The sequence below is a fragment of the Danio aesculapii genome, chromosome 18, assembly GCF_903798145.1.
Source record: "Danio aesculapii chromosome 18, fDanAes4.1, whole genome shotgun sequence".
NCBI lineage: Eukaryota > Metazoa > Chordata > Actinopteri > Cypriniformes > Danionidae > Danio > Danio aesculapii.
Genome location: NC_079452.1, coordinates 37,573,423 through 37,594,238, shown reverse-complemented (window position 1 = coordinate 37,594,238; position 20,816 = coordinate 37,573,423). Strand labels below are relative to the sequence as shown.

Sequence of the window (20,816 nt, the reverse complement as noted above, 5' to 3'; positions counted from 1 at the left end):
TTTTTACTATAGTAATATTGTAGTACTAACACTGTAGGAACCATGACTATAGTAACCATGGTTTTTGGTTATACTGCGGTTTTAAAAAATTATGGCTCTGTGACTATGGTTTTATTAGTAATATTGTAGTAAAACCACTAGGAACCGTGACTGTAGGAACCATGCTTTTTGGTGCATTCTGTGGTCTTAAAGATCATGGTTATGAGACTATGGTTGTACTATAGTAATATTGTAGTAATAACAATGTAGAAATCATGACTGTAGAAACTATGCTTTTTGGTGCATACTGTGGTCTTAAAGATCATGGTTATGAGACTATGGTTGTACTATAGTAATATTGTAGTAATAACAATGTAGAAATCATGACTGTAGTAACCATGCTTTTTGGTGCATACTGTGGTTTAAAAAAACAACATGGTTTTGAGAGCATGGTTTTACTATAGTAATTGTAGTAATATTATGATAACACTGTAGGAACCATGACTGTGGTAACCATGCTTTTTTTGGTGCATACTATAGTTTAAAAAAATGGTTTTGTGACCACAGTTTTACTATAGTAATATTGTAGTAATAACACTAGGAACCATGACTGTAGGAACCATGCTTTTTGGTGCATATTGTGATCTTAAAAATCATGATTTGAGACTAAGGTTTTACTACTCTTACAGTAATATTATGATAACACTGTAGGAACCATGACTATAGTAACCATGTTTTGGTGCTTGCTGTGGTTTTAAAAGCTATGGTTTTGACACCATGGTTTTACTACAGTAATATTGTACTTATAATAGAAACCACGACTATAGAAACCATTGTTTTGGTGTATACTGTGGTTTTAAAAACCATGGTTGTACTATAGTAATATTGTAGTAATATTACTGTAGGAACCATGACTCTAGTAACCATGTTTTTTTTTTTTGGTGCATACTGTGGTTTTAAAAAAACATGGTTTTGTGACCATGGTTTTACCATAGTAATATTGTAGTAATAACACTAGGAATCACGACTGTAGAACCCATTATTTTTGGCGCATACTGTGGTCTTAAAAACCATAGTTTTATGATCATGGTTTTACTGCAGTAATATTGTAGTAATAACAATGTAGGAAACTAGACAGTAGTAACCATGGTTTTTGGCGCAAACTGTGGTTTTAAAATCCATGGTTTTGTGACCATGGTTTTACTATAGTAATATTGTAATAAAAACACTGTAGGAACAATGACTGTGGTAACCATGTTTTTTTTTTTTTTTGGTGTTGTTGTGTTTGTTTGTTTTTGTATAATGTAGTTGTAAAACACGTGTTTTCGATTTTTTTTTTGTGCATACTTTTTTTTTTGAGACCATGGCTTTACTTGAATACCATAGTAATACTATAATAACACTGTAGGAACCATGACTATGGTAACTATGACTTGTGTGTTGCAAACAATTTTAAGAACTATGTTTATTGTACTATGGTGTTGCTATAGTAATATTGTAATGTTAGTACTGCAGTAAAGCTAAAGTAATCATAACTGTAGGAACCACAGAACCAAAGCAGGTTATATTATATTTAACAAAAGTTATGCAGTAACGACTACAAAAAAAAAGAGTATGATTCAGAAAAAACAACTACAATTTTACAAAATAAAAAAAGGTAATAAAGCGCTGCAATTCACCGGTAAAAGGTTGTTGTAGTTACTATGGTTTTACTTTAAATGCCATAGTAAAACTATGCTACATTTTGTAGTTATGATGGTTTGGCGTCAAATGTCAATCAGTTCAATTCCTTTTTTATTTCTATAGCGCTTTTTTTACAATGTAGATTGTGGGCATAGATTAATAACATAGATGAAGTTCTTATAAAGGCTGCACAGTGGCTCAGTGGTTAGCACTGTCTCCTCACAGCAAGAAGGTCGCTGGTTCGAGTCCCGGGTGGGTCAGTTAGCATTTCAATGGGGAGTTTGCATGTTCTCCCCGTATTGGCGTGGGTTTCCTCCTGGTGCTCCGGTTTTCCACACAGTGACATGCACTATAGCTGTGAGTAACTAAACTGACTGTAGTGCATTGGTGTGTGTGTGTGTGATTGTGACAGTGTATGGGTGTTTCCCAGTACTAGTTTGCAGCTGGAAGGGCATCTGCTGTGTAAAACATATGCTGGAATAGTTGGCGTTTCATTCCGCTGTGGCGACCTCTGATAAATAAGGGACTAAGGCGAAGGAAAATTAATGAAGTTCAGTTATCAGAGTTGAAGTGTAGTAATGATAGTAAAAACATGTTCATTTTGTGGTTCCTTTGGTTTTACTGCAAAAAAGGTTTTACTACTGTTACCGCAATAAAACCATGGTTAATTTATCTAGGGGAATTGTCAAAACAGAAAAACAGAAAATCCCACACCCTGTCTGTTTTGCCTGACTGCAAATTCTTGTCCACACTGATGGAAAACAATGGCTTTCAAAGCATCCAAAGGCAGCTTTTATGTACCGCTATGCTCTGGCTGCTTCCACAGACACTAATGTACAGAGCACATCAGTACACATGTACAGCAGCTGTTTCTCTTCATTGTAGATTATAGCTGGAGACTGAAACCTGGCATGTATGTTTGTTATCATATTTATGCTTCTTAAAAATCTGTTCAAATGGACAGGCAGGTGAGCCTAAGCAGGACGGAAATGTTCTCTTTCGTCAACCCTTGGATCCGGTACTTCCTGTTCTTCTTCAGCTTTTTATTCTGGGTAAGTGAGTGAGGCCTCTGACTGCAGTTTTGAATGGGTTTCATTGAAGGAAAGGACATTTCCAGACGGCAGAGCATAAGCTCTTTGGCCAGCTTTGACATGAATAAAACATCAGGGGGTGTAATTTAGTCTTTTCACCAGACTCGCTGTTGCAATTGTTCCTCCACTGTGATGTTTTCAGCACAACACGACTCATTCCGGAGCACTCTATTTGCATAGAATTGCAAGGAATTTTATCGAGTAAAAATACCACTCTCTGGGATGTAATGGCAGAATAGGATGCAGGGGAAGGCATGAATCCCCTAAAGATACAGTGCATGCAATCAAAACAAAGGCATCAGTTTGGCACTTCTCTTGTGTTGGCAGTGTTTGTGTTGTGTTTTATCAGGGTATTGACTGTGTGATACAGTCTCAGAATCTAGTGAATCGCTTGCGCTGCAGAAATTGCCTCGCATTATGCTTTTGTTCAGGACTCTTAAGCTTCCTGAAAACTTACTGACAGATTTAAGAGTCGCTGCACAGATTTGAAAAAGACGAACAAAATTGCTCTTGTGCTCTCAATCTTGAGCAAGACATTTACTTAAACAATGCTGGAGCACTCAAAGAGCTCGAATGTGCAGCTTAACAGATCCTTCACAAGTGTTTTCTGTTTATTTACACTTCTGAATTGCATTATAGGACCTTCATCTATGCTGTCAATGTTTGATGTTGAAATTTAATTCTACAGTTTAACAAAGTAACTTTATTGATATTTTTGTAGTTACAAATATCTATTTATATACAACCTCAAATCTATACTGTTAACCTATACTGTCTCAAAAAAAAGTTGGGACAATATGGGAAACACAAATAAAAAAAGAAAGTAGTGATTTCCAAATTTACTTTGACATACATTTCATTGCAGACAATATGAACACAAAATATTTCATGTTTCATCTGGTCAGCTTCATTTGTAAACATACATCCCAGGAGCAATGTAGAGCTAGTAATCAAGTAAATTGGTTAAATAATGATGTGATTTGATACAGGTGATGTCAACAGGTGATTATAATTATGATTTGGTACAAAAGCAGCATCCAAGTAAGGTCTAGTCCTTTAGGAGCAAAGATGGGCTGAGGATCGCCGGTTTGCCAACAAATATATGAGAAAATTTTTAAAATATTTAAAAACAAAGCTCCTCAAAAAAGATGGGAAGACATTTGGAGATTTCACCTTCAACAATGCAGAACATAATTAAAAGATTTAAGGGATATGGAGGAATTTCAGTGCGTAAAGAACAAGGGCGCAAGCCTAGGCTAAACTATCATGATCTCTGATCCCTCAGGCAGCACTGCATCAAGAATCCTCATTCATCTATATAAGCGATATCACAACAAGGGCTATTTTGACAAACCTTTGTCAAGTACCACGATACATAGTTACACCCACAAATGCCCAAACTGTACTTTGCCAAAAGGAAGCCCTATGTTAACAGTGTCCAGAAGCACTGTTGACTTCTCTGGGCTGGAAGCATGTGGGATGGACTATTATAGAGTGGAAACGTGTATTGTGGTTAGATGAATCAGTGATTCAGGTATTTTTGGGGAGAAATTGACGCTGTGTGCTCTGGACCAAAGAAGAAAAGGTTCATCCACACTGTTAACAGCAACAAGTCCATAAGCCAAAGTCTGTCATGGTATGGGGTTGTGTCAGTGCCCTTCGCAAATGTAACTTGCACTTATGTGATGGCAACATTAATGCTTAAAAGTACATAGAGATTTTAGAGCACAATAAGCTGGCTTTTTTAGGGACGCCCAATTACAGTTGCATTCAGAATTATTAAACCCCCTGAAATATTAGCCCCCCTTTATATTTTTTTCCCCCAATTTCTATTTAACGGTGAAAAGATTGTTTTCTACACATTTCTAATCATAATAGTTTTAATAACTCATTTCTAATAACTGATTTATTTGATCTTTTCTATGATGACAGTAAATAATATGTTTACTAGATATACAGCTTAAAGTGACAGTTCAAGGCTTAACTAGGTTAATTAGGTTAACTAGGCAGGTTAGGGTAATTAGGCAAGTTATTGTATAACGATGGTTTGTTCTGTAGACTATCTAAATAAAATATAGCTTAAAGGGGCTAATAATTTTGATCTTGAAATGTTTTTTTAAAAAATAAAAATTATTCTAGCCGTAATAAAACAAACAATATTTTCTCCAGATGAAAAACATATTATCAGACATACTGTGAAAATTTCCTTGCTCTGTTAAAGATCATTTGGGAAATATTTAAAAAAGAAGAAAAAAATCAAAGTAGGTTTAATAATTCTGATTGCAACTGTATATTTCAGAAAAACAATGCAAAACCACATTCTGCACACATTACGAAGTCCTGGCTGTGGAGGAAGATGATACAGGTACTGGACTGGCCTGCCTGCAGTCCCGACCTATCTCTAATAGAGCATGTGTGGCACATTTTGAAACTCAAAATTCAACAACAAAGACCACATACTGTTGCCCACCTTAAGACATATTTGCAGGAAGAATGGGACAAAATTACACCTAAAACACTTCATTACTTGGTGTTTTCAGTCTCTAAATGTCTTTTAAGTCTTGTGAAAGAAATGTCAATATTACAAATTGGTAAATTATTATTTTTTAATGTGTTGCAAGAAAAAATAAAAACTATAAAAATCATGAATAACTCACAAAATAATGTTTGTTGTATTGTCTGCAATAAAATACACGTCTAAATAAATTTAGAAATCACTTTCTTTTTTTTTATCAAATGCCATTTTTTTCTGATTTGAGGTTGTATACTGTCTATATAATTGTATAATAATAAAAATAAATTAATTAATTTCGAAAGAATGTCACTCATGTTCCATGAGTTTTAACAAAACCTCCTGTTTTTATCTAGGTTTGGACTTGGATTAGTAATTAAACCAAAGAACAAACAGTAGTTGATTCAGCGTTAAAAATGTTATTGGAATGAAAGCCTCACATACTGTGCATTTGCATAATTTTTAACTAGATTTTGTCACATTACCAGCAGTCTGTCACTCATATTGCCTCAAATCGCCAACTCGCATTGAAAAGAAATGATCTGCAGACTGTGATGGGCGTTAATTGTCTTTATGCTGTGAAAAATGAACGTCGCTGCCAATTCACACTGTTCACTCTAAACCGATGTTTACACACAACAGACGGACCTTTGGACATAATGTTACCACTGAATCCATTAGTCTTTTGTTCCAGCAGCAAAGACTGTCAGTTTTTTTCAGAAATGCACAGAGCTAGAGCACAATGTATAATTTTATAATAAATGTGCACATCTTCAATGGTCACATGTTGAGTTTATTCGTTGGGATTAAAATTGATCAATTCAGAATACATCATTATGGAGTTTATCATTTCTGTGACTGTGTGAGCATGTCAAAAGATTTTGAAGTATTCAGACATAACAAAGTGTTTGGAGTAATAAAAATTTGTTTTATTTCATTGTTTATACAATATAGACTATGCAATGTTATTTTACATTTAATTATTCAGTTTATATGCCTGGATACTGCAAGACTCGCACTGGAATCCATAAAGACTTGTTTATTTCTCTTTTATCTTTATGGTTTTATTTCTTTCTGCTTGTACAGTGTTCAGTATAAGTGAGGACACCGCTCACGGATCTCCCTTTTAAATTAATATTTTCTAAGATGCTTTATAATAATATATTTGTGCATATTCAATTCAGTTCATCTTTATTTCTATAGCGCTTTTACAATGTAGCTTGTGTCAAAGCAGCTTAACATAGAAGTTCTAGTAAACTGAAACTGTCAGTCCAATTTTCAGAGTTGAAGTTGAGTTTAGTTCAGTTCAGTGTGGTTTAATTTTCACTGCTGAAAGTCCAAACACTAAAGAGCAAATCATTGATTTGCGGCTCCACAAGTCCCAAAACCAAGCATGCCAGTGGCGAGGAACAAAACTTTACCATTTGACAAAAGTAAAGGAAACAAAACCTTGAGAGAGAGACCAGGCTTAGTTGGGCATGTGTTTCTCCTAAAGCCAAACTTCCTGTGCAGACCTGCAGTCTAATATTAAGTCTAAGGGCCCTATCATACACCCGGTGCAATAAGGGTTAGGGTTAGACGTGTTTCTATGACGTGTTGCTATTTTCAGACCAAAGCAACCCTAATTTTCCCATTTTCTGCCACGTTGTTTAAATAGCAAATCCATTTGTGGCAATTTGTGGACTCATGGGTGTTTCAGTCTAGAAAAGAGCTGTGTTAAGGCGCATTGTTGTCGCATTGCTATTTTGAGGAACGAAAATAGACTGTTCAATAGACCAGCTGAAAGCAGGTCTAAAGTCCAGTGCAGAGCAATTGTGCGCCTCGTTTATACATTGCTTAAAACATGCAGGATGTAGAGCAATATGGAAATATCTTTTTTTCAAATTAAAAAGAGGTAAAGGATTAAAAGTATTACTTTCTACATAAATTCATGACAATTTGCTTTGGTATAATGTTATTATTAGTAGTAGTAGTATTTATTATATGCATACTGTATTTAGAATTTGTTTTATTAAAAATAAGCTTAGATTTGTCCACCTGTCAGGTTTTAGAGCATATGGGGCATAGCATGTGTATTTGCATATAACTCAATTGTTTTACCACACTTCGTTATTATTGTTCATTTATTTGTTTGCTGGAAATTGAAACTGAATTTAGAAATAGTTTTGAAACAAATCTTTACACTTAACAAACGAAACTAAATAGGTAGGCTAATTGATGTCTGCATACAACACCATTTCCTTATGAAAGTGAGAAAGTGAAAGTGAAAATAAAGGCCAGTTTGAGGAGGCTCTTTCTCTTATTCTCACGCGGCAGATCCCCTGTTTAACTGTTTTCTCACTAGTGAAGCGTTCCATTTTTCCCCTTATAAAGTCATGTAAATAGCAAATATGCCATGGCGCGACACAACTAACTCTTAAAGGGAATGGGAGATGAGACTCTGATTGGTTTATGCTCAAAACACACCCATTCTCATTAACTCATTAAGAGAATAAGCTCAACCCTGTTAGACCATGTGTTGCGGCGCAGAACGTATTTATCCGTCCTTAAAATAGCAAAAATGGATTCGGACATGCCCTTTGCGCCCTGTGCTTCAGACTTTGCACCTAGATTGTTAAAATAGAGCCCTACGACCTAATAATCTAGGTTAGATTTAGGTTGTGATGTTGGGTTATCAAAATTCAATGTCTAGCCAGTGTCTTAAAGACAATGTTTTTTATGTCCAGTAACGACATTGATATTTGGTTGATATTAGGTTGTGTTGGAAAGTGATCAAAGTCCAAAACACTGTTGCAAACTATTTTCAATGAAAAGGCGCTAAAAGTCGCTAAATTGTCATACGTCAATTTGCATATTACTGACATCATCACATTCTACCTTTTCTGTTTATTTAACAGCCGATGATTAATAAATGGGTATTTATATTTGCACTACGCTTTATGTAAGCATGACAAATTAACAAAATGTATTGCTGTTTGAATACAGAATATCAGTATAGATATGTAGTTAATTTGCAGTAATCTTTCAGACGTAATATACTCAGACAAGTTATAAAACTAAAATCTAGTCACTAAAATCTCTGTGATTGAGAACAAGAAAAGAATAAACAGTCAAATTAAATTGTTAAAATAAAGGAGAAGCAGATTGGTTTGACTGTACAAGGGAAATACCTCACACTGCCAGTGCTAAATCATTTGCCATTGGTACACAGAGGAGTGATCTACTTTTAGGCTGCAGGTAAGAGAGACTACTGTACGAGGACTGACTGGGCCGTCTATCAGTGCTCTAAGGTGGGGGAGGGGCCGACGGCATCACCCGCAGCTCATTGAGCAGAGTAGGGACAGTACAGTACAGTATGGACAAATGACAGTCTATATAAATCTCCACACAAAAGTCGCTAGATTTGTCGCTAGTCGCTTTTTTGGAAAATTTTTCGCTAAATATAGCATCAAAGTCGCTTAGTTGGCAATATTGATTCAACGTCAAGCCAACATCTTAAACCAACGTCATATTGATGTTAAGCTGTAATATCATTAGACGTCCATATTTGGATGTTTTAAGGTTGCATTGGAAACTGACCAAAATCCAATGTCTGTCTGATGTTAGACACTGATGTCGGTCTGACGTTAAGTTCTGACGTCAACACGATTTGCGTTTCCACCCAAAATGCAAAGTCCCATGATGTTGGGGTACAACATCAGTCTGACGTCATGTTGACATTCTGTGCATGGTGGGTACACATTAGATTAGTCAGTACTAAAGCCAGTAAAGGATCTGGAACAAATAACTTTAAGATCACAGTACAATACTTGTAAATAAAGAGAAACATAAAAAGAAATTCTAAAAACGTAGCCCTACAGTATATGCATTATTGGAGATCGCTAATTGTGTAGCCAGAAGTACGTTTGGCTGCATTTCATCTTTAAAATGAACGCTATGGCACGGCATGACGCCTTACTTTTCGTGCTTACTAGTTGACCGCTTACCTCAGTATGGACGGCTTTCCGGCTGTTACCAGATTGTCCAGTAGCTTGCAGCGTACATCAGCGGACGCAGAGAGGAGTTGACCACAACATTGGAGTTCGATTCTGGCAATGAACAGTTGCAGAGAGTAGGTCAGACAAAAACAGAAGCCAAAAAATGTAATTTACAACAAAGTAAATAACAGGGTGAGAATGTGGTAAAAATCAGGCGAGGGCTTTTCTTTTTCTAGATTGCTTTTTAAATTGTTGGTTGGGTTTAGAGAGGTGGGTGGGCGCTGGTCATTCAGTGCTTTTGAAAACACTATTGGTTGGGTTTAGGGAAGAAGGAGGATGCGTCAGTCAGTCAATTGACAGCAGCATCTGGTGGATTTACATGACAACAGCAGGTGCGAATGGCACTCGCGAGAGAAATCTGAGATCTCAAAAAGCGCACACAGTGGCCTCTAGTGGATTTGTAAAAAAAAATGAAAAACTTAGCTCCTGTGACATATTTGGCGCTCTCCAGAAATATATATAGTGGTAAGTTTCAGAATGAGCCTGGGTTGAGTTTGTAATTTTTTTGCAATAACAATTTGCAATTGAATTGATCTTTCTATTGCTAAAGATTTTAGCTGACTAAACTCTTATTTTTATGGATGTAACTTAATAATAGATATAACTAAGTTTTAATAAAACAATTGTGTTTAATTGCACCAAAAGTGATGGACTATTATGAATATTCATTTTCATGTACTTATTTGTGCTAAGCACTGTAATTTATTTATGATATTTTATGCAATCATCAATCTAAATTATTGAATTATTTTCAAATAGAGCTATTTAACCTATCTGCTGAAATTGTATTCTAATCGCAATATATAGAAAAACAATATATCAGAAGACTAAATATTGCAATGTCAGATTTTTCCAACGTCGTGGAGATCTACTTAAAATTGTGTTTACTGAGAGGCTGTTTCTTCACAATAAAAAAAGCATCTGATCGCTCTTTAATCTGATTCTTTATATTTCATATGCAAGCTGAGTCAGTCATAGACTCTTAAGGAGTGAGCTGATAAAACTGAACAACTTTCTGAAGACTCTTCAGATTCATAAAGGAGCTGCAGTGATTCTCAGACACATAAAAAAGCTTCCAGCGACTGAAGCAATGTCAGAAGCAATGGCAGCAGGGTCTCAGGTCCAGGCTATTGCTCACAGACTGTTTTATTTCAGCTCTGAGAATACAGTCTTTGTTTAAAGAAATAAAAGTAATAATACAGTTACGTGGAGAAACCAATATAATTCAAAATCAAATCCAATGTTCCAATATAAAGCCACATATCTGAATGCCATTTCATTAAATGAAACAACATCAAGTCTAGGATCATCTGCTAATAAATCCTGAGATTTCTCTGAGTAAACATCAATATTTGGAGACAGATTTTTAATAACCTAAGCAACTGGTGTGAGTGTGGTTTTATTTATGAACTTATTTTTAATTTATGAATTTAGCTCTCTGAACATAGTTGATTATGTAGGCCTACTGTGTGTACCAATAGTGTGATGTCTGGTGTCTGCATCAAATTGAATTAAAAAGTGGTTTTATATATATTCTTTTTTAAATACTTCCCAAATTATGTTTAACAGAGCAAGGAAATTTTCACAGTATGTCTGATAATATTTTGTCTTCTGGAGAAAGTCTCATTTGTTTTATTTCGGCTAGAATAAAAGCTGTTTTGAATTTTTTAAAAGCCATTTTAAGGTCAATATTATTAGCCCCTTTAAGCTATATATATTTTTCATAGTCTACTAAACAAACCATCATTATACAATAACTTGCCTAATTACCCTATCCTGCCTAGTTAACCTAATTAACCTAGATAAGCCTTTAAATGTCACTTTAAGCTGTATAGAAATCTCCTGAAAAATATCTAGTAAAATTTTATCTACTGTCATCATGACAAAGATATAATATTAGAAATGAGTTATTAAAACTATTATGTTTAGAAATGTGTTGAAAAGGGGTGAACTAATGTTTTGTTGTCACACAACATAACAAATTATACTGTATTAATAGCTTATACCAGGGTTATTCAATTGGCGGCCCGCGGAGCCGAACCCGGCCCCCGAGGCAATTTGTTCCTGCCCTCCAAACAGTGTGACCAAGACATCAAATATAAATTTAGTTCAGTCGAAAAATGGCCGCTTTAGTTATGAAGTGACGTGCGTCTGTTCAGTACAGCACAGTCACCATAAAGGTGGGACGCGAGCAGCCGAAAACATTTGCATATGTTTGTAGAAAAGGCCTTTTGTACAATGCACTGATATCGTTAATAGGAATGCAATGATTAGCTGATTTCACTATTAACTGCGCTTAAAATCGTCAAAGTTAATTATTCGCAAAGTCTTCTCTGAGCCGCATTTCTGATGCATGGAACAAAACAAAACTGCTGCAATTAAACAAAGTTATGCCAAGTTGCCAAGTGTGCACTAGTTTAAAGTTCCGAGCTTGTACATGAGGCTAATATGCATGTACATCTGAATAATTATAGCAGCGGCCCTTCCCATATCACGTCTTTTCCGCTTGCAAGTTTATTATTTCTAATGTAAGAATATATGACAATATTCATGCACAAGCGAAGCAACACGCACTTGCGGCTTTCCGGGCACACGGCACGCAGTAGAAAACATCTCACGGTGAGAGTTGTGCGTGCCTTTCAGTGAGATGTAAACAAAAGATACATTAGATGAATTATTATTAAAATGATTATGTATGCAGGAACGCAGATGGCAACAATAGTTAATCTAAATAGCTACTTACCTAATATAAAGATTGAATTTAAATTAGATGTGATACCAGCGAAACTAAGATTTTTCTTCAAACTAATCGTACAACCAAACAAATCTATAATCGTTGTATTCCTGATTGTAGTGCAGTTCATAACATATGAATGTGTCTGAATGTAGAAAAAGGCTACTTCAGCAATGCACTGCTTTTGTTGTGCTCTGAAATACATTTGAATGTTTGTAAAAAAAAAAAAAGTCTATTATAAAATCCACTGATATTATGTAGCTTCAAAATATAACATATTAACATTTTATTGAAGAAAAATCTAACGTGGGTGTCTTAAAGAGCAAAAATACAGCATATGGACTCAGCATATATGTCATCACTCATGTTGCAAGTCATATCTCTCCAGCCCTTCGTTTGGGATGCTTTTCATAAACAGGCCCCCATGACAAACTAATTGAATAGCCCTGGCTTATACAATGCATGTAAAAAACAAACAGCATATTATCATACTGACCTTTATGTATTAAAGGACATATAATGTATATCATGAATAAAGTGCACAATGGAGCTACATGGTTGACTTACTGAATCATTCATTTAAACTTATTTATTAAAGGGCACCTATGGTGAAAAATCTACTTTTCAAGCTGTTTGAACAGAAATGTGTGTAAGTATAGTGTATAAACTGCCATATTGGGGTGAAATAAACACACCCAGTCCTTTTTTTTTTTTTCAAATTTAACAACATAAAAACGGTGGACCAATTGGAGCTGTTTTCAGATCGACCGCAACTTTACGTAGGAGAGCGGTCCCCACCCCCCCACCCCCCCCCCCACCAATATTGATTGACAACTGCATGAATTAACATGTCCAGTAGTCATGTGTATAATAATATTAACAAGAGAGGACGAGCGCAAAGCAGCCAGGAATAAAAGGTGTGTTCAGTTCGCTAGGATCATTAATCATCATCAAATGTGATCAAGAGTGAGTTTTACAAGTTTAAAATGTTTTAAAACAGAGCATGTGTGTAATGAATTACAGCGATTCACTTCAGATGCACAGCCACGTGTCAGAACAATTATAAAAGAAGACGCTTCTATCGCGGTTTGTGGACGTTAAATCAGGTTTATTTTGTACATTAATATAAGAGATATCCATACAGCAGTGAATATTACCAGTATCATGACACATTTGCGTGCAAAACGAGTGCAAAGCTTAATGCGCTCTCTCTCTCTCTCTCTCTCTCTCTGTGTGTGTGTGTGTGTGTGTGTGTGTGTGTGTGTCTGCGTGTCTGAGCTATGTGTGTGTGTGTGTGTATGTCTGCGCTACGTTTGTGTGTGTATGTGTCTGCGCTATGTGTTTGTGTCCTTGCTGTGTGTGTGCGTGAACTTTGTAATGACATTGTGTATGACTTATTGTTGCAAATCCACAAAAAATGCATCAAATACTGATTGTTAAAGTTCTTACTGTAGTATTTCTCACACACGTTACATGAGATCTGCTTCCTGAGGCAGCCGAGGGCAGCCATTGCTGACAGGCACGTGAGAACGGTGGGCGGGGAGGACTAGCCTTAAAGGGCCAGTAAAAAAAAAAAAAAAAAACAGCAAAACCTTTTTTCCAGCTATAATATAGACACTTCAAACAGCTATAATAAATACTCTGATGGGTGTTTTGAGCTGAAACTTTACAGACACATTCTGGGGACACAAAAGACTTATATTAAATATGAAAAAGGGGTTAACTTATGTGCCCTTTAAGAAATGAAGCAAGCAACTCTTTTTATGAATGGGCTATTGACTGGATGATTCATTTAAGACCGAAACACAGTAATACCCGTATATTGCTGTAAAATTACTGGAACAACTTTAGTTATATAAAAAATTCATTGTTCGCACACAGAGGAATTCTGCTAATTTAATACTAATGTCAAAGCTTCACATTCAGGGCTGTTCACACATTAGCTCTTCATGGAAATTGACCGCTAATTTACCGTAAAGCACCGTATGTGTGAAAGGGGTTAATGTGTCTGAAATGTAAGTCACCTAATACTAACACCTCTTTTATTGCCATCGTGGAGAGAGCATCTTTGCTTGTGTGATAGGCTTAACTAGTGTATTATATGACAGAAAATATGACAAAGAATTATAGGGAATGGGCTGCACGGTGGCGCAGTGGGTAGCACGATCACCTCACAGCAAGAAGGTCACTGGTTCGAGCATCGGCTGGGTCAGTTAGCGTTTCTGTGTGAAGTTTGCATGTTCTCCCTGAGTTCGCGTGGGTTTCCTCCAGGTGCTCCGGTTTTCCCCCACAGTCCAAAGACATGCGCTATAGGTGAATTGGGTAAGCTAAATTGTCCGTAGTGTATGTGTGTGTGGATGTTTCCCAGTGATGGGTTGTGGCTACAAGAGCATCCGCTGTGTAAAATATATGCTGGATAAGTTGACGGTTCATTCTGCGGTGGCAACCCCGGATAAAAAAAAGAGACTAAGCTGAAAAGAAAATGAATGAATTATAGGGAATTAGACATTCTAACTGTATACAAATAAAACTCTAATGCACACTGCATACTTTTTCTAAAACTGTTGGTACATTTCAAACATAACTTGTAGTGATTTTTTAGATGTAGATATATATACATATATATAATTATAGATTTAAATAAATGTATAGGAATGTTGGAATCAAAAGTATAAAATGTTCAGGCTTATTTCCCGCAGTCGCCATTTTAAAAGGGAAATCGAGGCTGCGGTGGGAAGAAACCCGGAATTTTAGCCTGGAGTCACAGGAACGTTGTGTACCTGGCTGTATATCTTATTAGCGAGGAGAAAGTGACACAAATTTATAATTTCACCACCTTCTGAGTGACCCGAAGGTCCGTTCTGAATGAATAGTGAAAATAAAAAGGGATTTCAGATATCATTTTCAGCTAAGTTAAGTTAAATGGCACTAGTTAGCTAATGTTTTCTTTCCCAAACACACATTTTAGATGCCATTTATCAAACTTAAGTTAATGAACTCATTCTTTATTATATTAGACTTGTCACGATACTGAATTTACTGAAATGTAAACAAAAAAAACGTCAATTTCCTGTTAACATTTAAGCACTGTTGAGCGCGTTCTTAAACACCGCTGATTTGCCATAGTATTCACCAGTGATTAGCAGAAGCTTTTATTTTTTAAATGGCGGCCGTGTGAAATAAGCGTTAGGAATCAAATGTTTCGAATGTTTATAAATCAGTTCTATTGTTTGTTTGTTTTTAATAACTGTAAAAATTTATAATAGTCAATTTTTAGCTCAGAAAAAAAAAAAGTTAATAATGCAGTCACGTTCCTATGAACTTAGCATTGAAGCTTAAAAACACTCCATAAATGTTATAAAAGGCTAGTCATAAAATGCTAGTTAGATATTTGCCTAGGTATATTAGACCTGCCTATGTTGTTACATTGATTGTACGATAAATGTGTAATCACATTAGATGACCAAGACGTACTTGTCACATTATTTATTTGTGTTTATTTATTCATTGTAGGTGTTTTCTCTTCTTATCGTAGCCATTGGGGTGTATGCTAAAGCTCAGAAAGCGACAGGTATGAGAAGTGTGTGTGTTCTGTTCACCATCATGAACTGCAGATGTGTGTGTGGAGCAGTGCTGTGTTTCTGAATGGGATTTTTTTTTTTGCTCCTTCACAGACACCGTGCGGGACTCGTTCCTCATTGACCCGGCTGTGATCCTCATAGTGGTGGGAGTCGTCATGTTCTTCATCACCTTCTGTGGATGCATTGGAGCTTTGCGGGAGAACATCCGCCTCCTTAAGATCGTGAGCATAAACTGCTGAAATCAACATGTTTACTTAAAGTGACCTACAAATAAGGCTTATGACTAGCTACTCGATTTTAGTTAAAAAATTCTCTGTAGGTGGAAGACATTTTTCACATGAAATGGATCTTAATAACTAACAGGTATATATGTATAAATATATATATATATATATATATATATATATATATATATATATATATATATATATATATATATATATATATATATATATATATATATATATATATATGGTGACGCAGTGGCGCAGTAGGTAGTGCTGTTGCCTCACAGCAAGAAGGTCGCTGGTTCGAGCTTTGGCTGGGTCAGTTGGCGTTTCTGTGTGGAGTTTGCATGTTCTCCCTGCTTTCGCGTGGGTTTCCTCCAGGTGCTCTGGTTTCCCCCACAGTCCAAAGACATGCGCTATAGGTGAATTGGGTAAGCATAAGTAAGTCAGAATTATTAGCCCCCCTGTTTATTTTTTTTCCCCAATTTCTGTTTAACGGAGAGCAGATTTTGTTCAACATATTTCTAAACATAATAGTTTTAATAACTCATCTCTAATAACTGATCTATTTTATCTTTGTCATGATGACAGTAAATAATATTTTACTAGAGATTTTTCAAGACAGCTTAAAGTGACATTTAAAGGCTTAACTAGGTTAATTAGGTTAACTAGGCAGGTTAGGGTAATTAGGCAAGTTATTGTATAACGATGGTTTGTTCTGTAACTATTGGGGGGAAAATAGCTTAAAGGGGCTAATAATTTTGACCTTAAAATGGCTTTTAAAAAAATAAAAACTGCTTTTAATCTAGCCAAAATAAAACAAATAAGACTTTCTCCAGAAGAAAAAATATTATCAGACATACTGTAAAAATTTCCTTGCTCTGTTAAACATCATTTGAGAAATATTTAAAAAAGAAAAAAAAATTCAAGGGGGGGCTAATAATTCTGACTTCAACAGTTTATAAAATGTGTATATATATATATATATATATATATATATATATATATATATATATATATATATATATATATATATATTACACACACACACACACACACACACACACACACACACACAATAATACAAAAACTATTTAGCAGTTGTTTTTTTTTAGATAAATTCAATTGTTTTGCTACCTTTATTTATTGTGAAAATGTTCAGTACTGTTGAAATGTAATGTGTCCCACGCAATTACACGATCTTCCCCAAATATAAGAATTCATGATGTTCTTTCCTCTTCTTCTAGTTCTCATTTAGTCTGACGCTGGTCTTTCTTACCCAAATGGCCATTGCAATCCTGGGCTTCTTCTACTCTGAGCAGGTGGCTTTCACATAAAACCATAGTGCATAAACTAGACAACAGTGATAAAGCACATAGGCTGTTATATGAGCCATATTTCTCTGGATTATATGAGAGACTATAAAAATGAACATAACTTAATTGTTATGGAGGAGAATGAACACAAACACACACACACACACATTTAAAAATGAAAAATGAATGTACTTCAATTAGTAAAAATACATCAGTATGAAAGAAGTAACTAAAAATTGGAAAATTATTATTTTTATTAACAATTCACAAAGATTCATTTTCATTCGCTATTTTGACCCAAATATCTTGTGGGGAGGGTTTAACAGTGGCCTTCTCTGATTGGCTAATGAGAAATAGGCATACAAAGTACATACAAAGGACAGGTGTTATGTGGGAATCCAAGATATGAATGGAGAATGAGTTTTTCCAATTGACATTAAGTTCTCTGGTGTTTTTTAATGTTTTATTTAATACCACAACTCATTAAATGTAAAATATGGAAGCTTATAATTTAACATTACCAAATTAATAAATTAGATAGTTTTTTGTAGACCACAGTAAACACTGTTTATTTGCATTGGCATGTTATAATTAATTTGCATGCAAAATGGTAAAAAGTTTATTTCAACATATTTAATTTTTTGTTAATATCAGTGGTGCCCCCAGAAAATTTTCTTAGGAGTGGCCAGATGAGGCCACACCAAATCTTGGGGTGCCACACAAAAAATAATGAATTCAATGCAATGTTATACTTTTGTTTCTGGTAAACTAAATAATGTTGTTTTAATTAATTTAATTAATTACTCCTAAAATATTTCAATTTATTCCTTGAAAAAAAAATCAGCAAGTAGCCTACACATGCAAACCAAATCCAAATCTGGATTGGTTTAAAAGACAGACAAACGAACAAACTGAACAAAAGGCATTACTATATACACACACTCCACAGACCCTAATAATATAATTTATCCATATCACTTTTTGAGCCACAATATTATTACTTCAACTTCTTCTATTGATGTATCTTTTTGCAAAATACATCTATAAAATCATTGAGATTTTTGGCCCTTGTAAGTCAACCAGCAAAATAATGAAGACCCTAATAAACTAGATTCTGAAAAGCTAATTTCAAATGCATTTATTAATTTGAGGTGCAGTCAGAATGATCAACAGCAGAATCATATTGGGGTGGCCAGAGTTTACACAGAGGTGGCCGAGTTATAATGTAAATGTGCAGCACAAGTAAAAATAAATAAATAAATAATATTTTATGAATAAATGTTATAATAATTATATATAATTAATTTATATTTTCCCTTGGGCAGCCATAAGTTAATTTGATAGCACTTTAGAATAATAGTCCATTAGTTAATGTTAGTAAATGTATTTATAAATAATCTATTATTAATCAATTCAACATTAATTAATGCATTATTAAAATCCAAAGTTGTGGTTGTTAACATTAGTTAATGTACTGTGAGTTAGCGTCAACTAACATGAACTAACGTTATTTAACTTAAATATCATGAACTAAGTTAACAAATATGTATAAATACCATACTAAATCTATTACTAATAGTTTGTTCATGTTAGTAAACACTATAGGTGGGCATAGATAATTTTTTTTGAATCTAGATTAATCTCACTGTAATCTTGAAATTAATCTATATTAATCTAGATAAGATGTACTTGTGTTTACTAACTGTTTATTCAGGTAAGCATGAATTTTAAACTGTATAGACCTACATAAGCTCGAAACAGCGTTTTTTTTTTTTTTTTTTTTTGATAACCTTAATCCGACTAATGTCATAACTGAACTAAACAAATGGAATTAAGACGTGGAGTATGCATATATTAGCGGCATTACACACACACGCACACACACACATCGCAAAATGCAGAATTTTTTTTCTTTCCATTTGGTGTGCGTTTTTAAATTCCTTAACACTCTTACATCAGTCCTTACTCCTTATTTGCGTCTAATACCCCAGTTTGTCACGGGGGCATGAATGAAATGTTCATGAGTGAATGTGAAACTGCCAAACTGCAGTTAAAGTCACCAAAAGTTACAGAAAACTCTTACATGAAAGCACTTCACGTAAACATCTTAATTATATTATTGTCTATTAAGGCAAATAACTAGATTACAGATGTCCATGTAAACGTAGGTAGTAGTGTCTTCGAAGTAAATGAAAGATCCAGAAAGGCATCCTGCTGATTTGTTTGAGAGGGGCACTTTTTTGTCAGACGGCTCACCGGTCAGGTATACATCCGCGGTAAACTATCAAGGTGAAAGTCATCATAGCTTGCGTAGAATAGACCTAACTCCCAACCCAACTTTGAGAATAGATTAACGGCGATATTTTTTATTGCGCGATAAGAGTCTTGCGTTAATGCAGCACGTTAACACCGATAACGGCCCCCCACTAGTAAACACATTAACTAACATTAACTAATGGACCATTATTGTAAGTGTTACTTACCATTAAGTTTACTGAAAAAAGTTTTCTATAACGCAAACCACTGACTAAAGTCTCCTAATCAGCTAAGCCAATCAGAGTAGGCCGTTTTAAAACCCGACCCACAATAGGTTTGTGCCAAAAGAGGATATAAGCCATAGATATTTACTTTAGATGTCGTCTACGCTATTGCTTACTATTGGAAGGAACGTGTCTATAGAGCCGCCATTTTAGTACACAGTAGCACTCCTTTGAAAGGAATGTGGGTGGGACCAAGGTGCAGTGGAGGGCTGGCCATCCAGAACCATGGATACAGTATATATACACATATATACAGTATATATACACATACATACAGTATATATACACATATATACATATATCTGATCGGGAGTTTTCTAGGTGGTCAGTGTGGAAATAGTTTTTTAAATTACAAAAATGATAATTTTACACCACTTTACTATATCGATGGACTGGTGACCGTATAGGCATTGCCAACAAAGAGCGTGTGTTTGCGTGCATGGAAATGTATTATCCTCCCTCCCTGTTAAATTTGATCTAATGAATGTCCTGAAACACACCCCCTCTCCTGCTTTCATTTCTAATGCTAACAGAGGGAGCGTTTCGTTTGTGAATGAATCTCCATTATGAACGATTCGTGTGAACCATCGTTATCCCTGTGTCTCAATGTGCATATCTTTCTTTCAGATCTAAATGGCATACAACATTGGTAATATTCAATAATTTAGGGTGGAAAGTATGCACATTGAGGCGCAGGCACTGTTATGTTATCAGGCACCCTTAAGTTACTTCAAAAACTAGCCATTACTTCACTTAGCAGACAATAATACAAGTTTCTGGCAGCGCAGCGTCTTGTTGTCATATCTCATTTACATCGTTTGCTGATTCAATTCAACAAAACTAGCAAAAGCCTAGAATTTAGTGCACGTTGGTGCTACTTTGCCTTATGGTCAGTGCAGTTAGTGACTGTATTATCATCAATAATGTTATTTGTTTTACACAAACAGTCGAAACACACAAAAACGTAAAAAATGAAATCTTACCTATGAAATGTTCTGCGTGATGCTTTGTTTTCTTTGTTTGCTCGTTACTACACCCGTACACAGTGGAAAAAGTCCAGCATCTTCACATTGGCTTTAGTCTTGACTAGTGCTGTTGAAGAACTTTTGTCCTGGG

General features: G+C 35.2%; 1 protein-coding gene across 1 annotated transcript in view; it reads left to right on the top strand.

The window, feature by feature from the left end:
- Positions 1-2,587: 2,587 nt before the first annotated feature.
- Positions 2,588-20,816, top strand: part of tspan33b (tetraspanin 33b) — a 41,194-nt gene continuing 22,965 nt past the window's right edge. The window contains exons 1-4 of the mRNA XM_056478178.1: positions 2,588-2,714; positions 15,550-15,607; positions 15,711-15,838; positions 17,092-17,166. Of these exons, the coding sequence (XP_056334153.1) occupies positions 2,619-2,714; positions 15,550-15,607; positions 15,711-15,838; positions 17,092-17,166 (357 nt within the window). The 5' untranslated portion in view covers positions 2,588-2,618. The remainder of the gene's footprint in view (positions 2,715-15,549; positions 15,608-15,710; positions 15,839-17,091; positions 17,167-20,816) is intronic.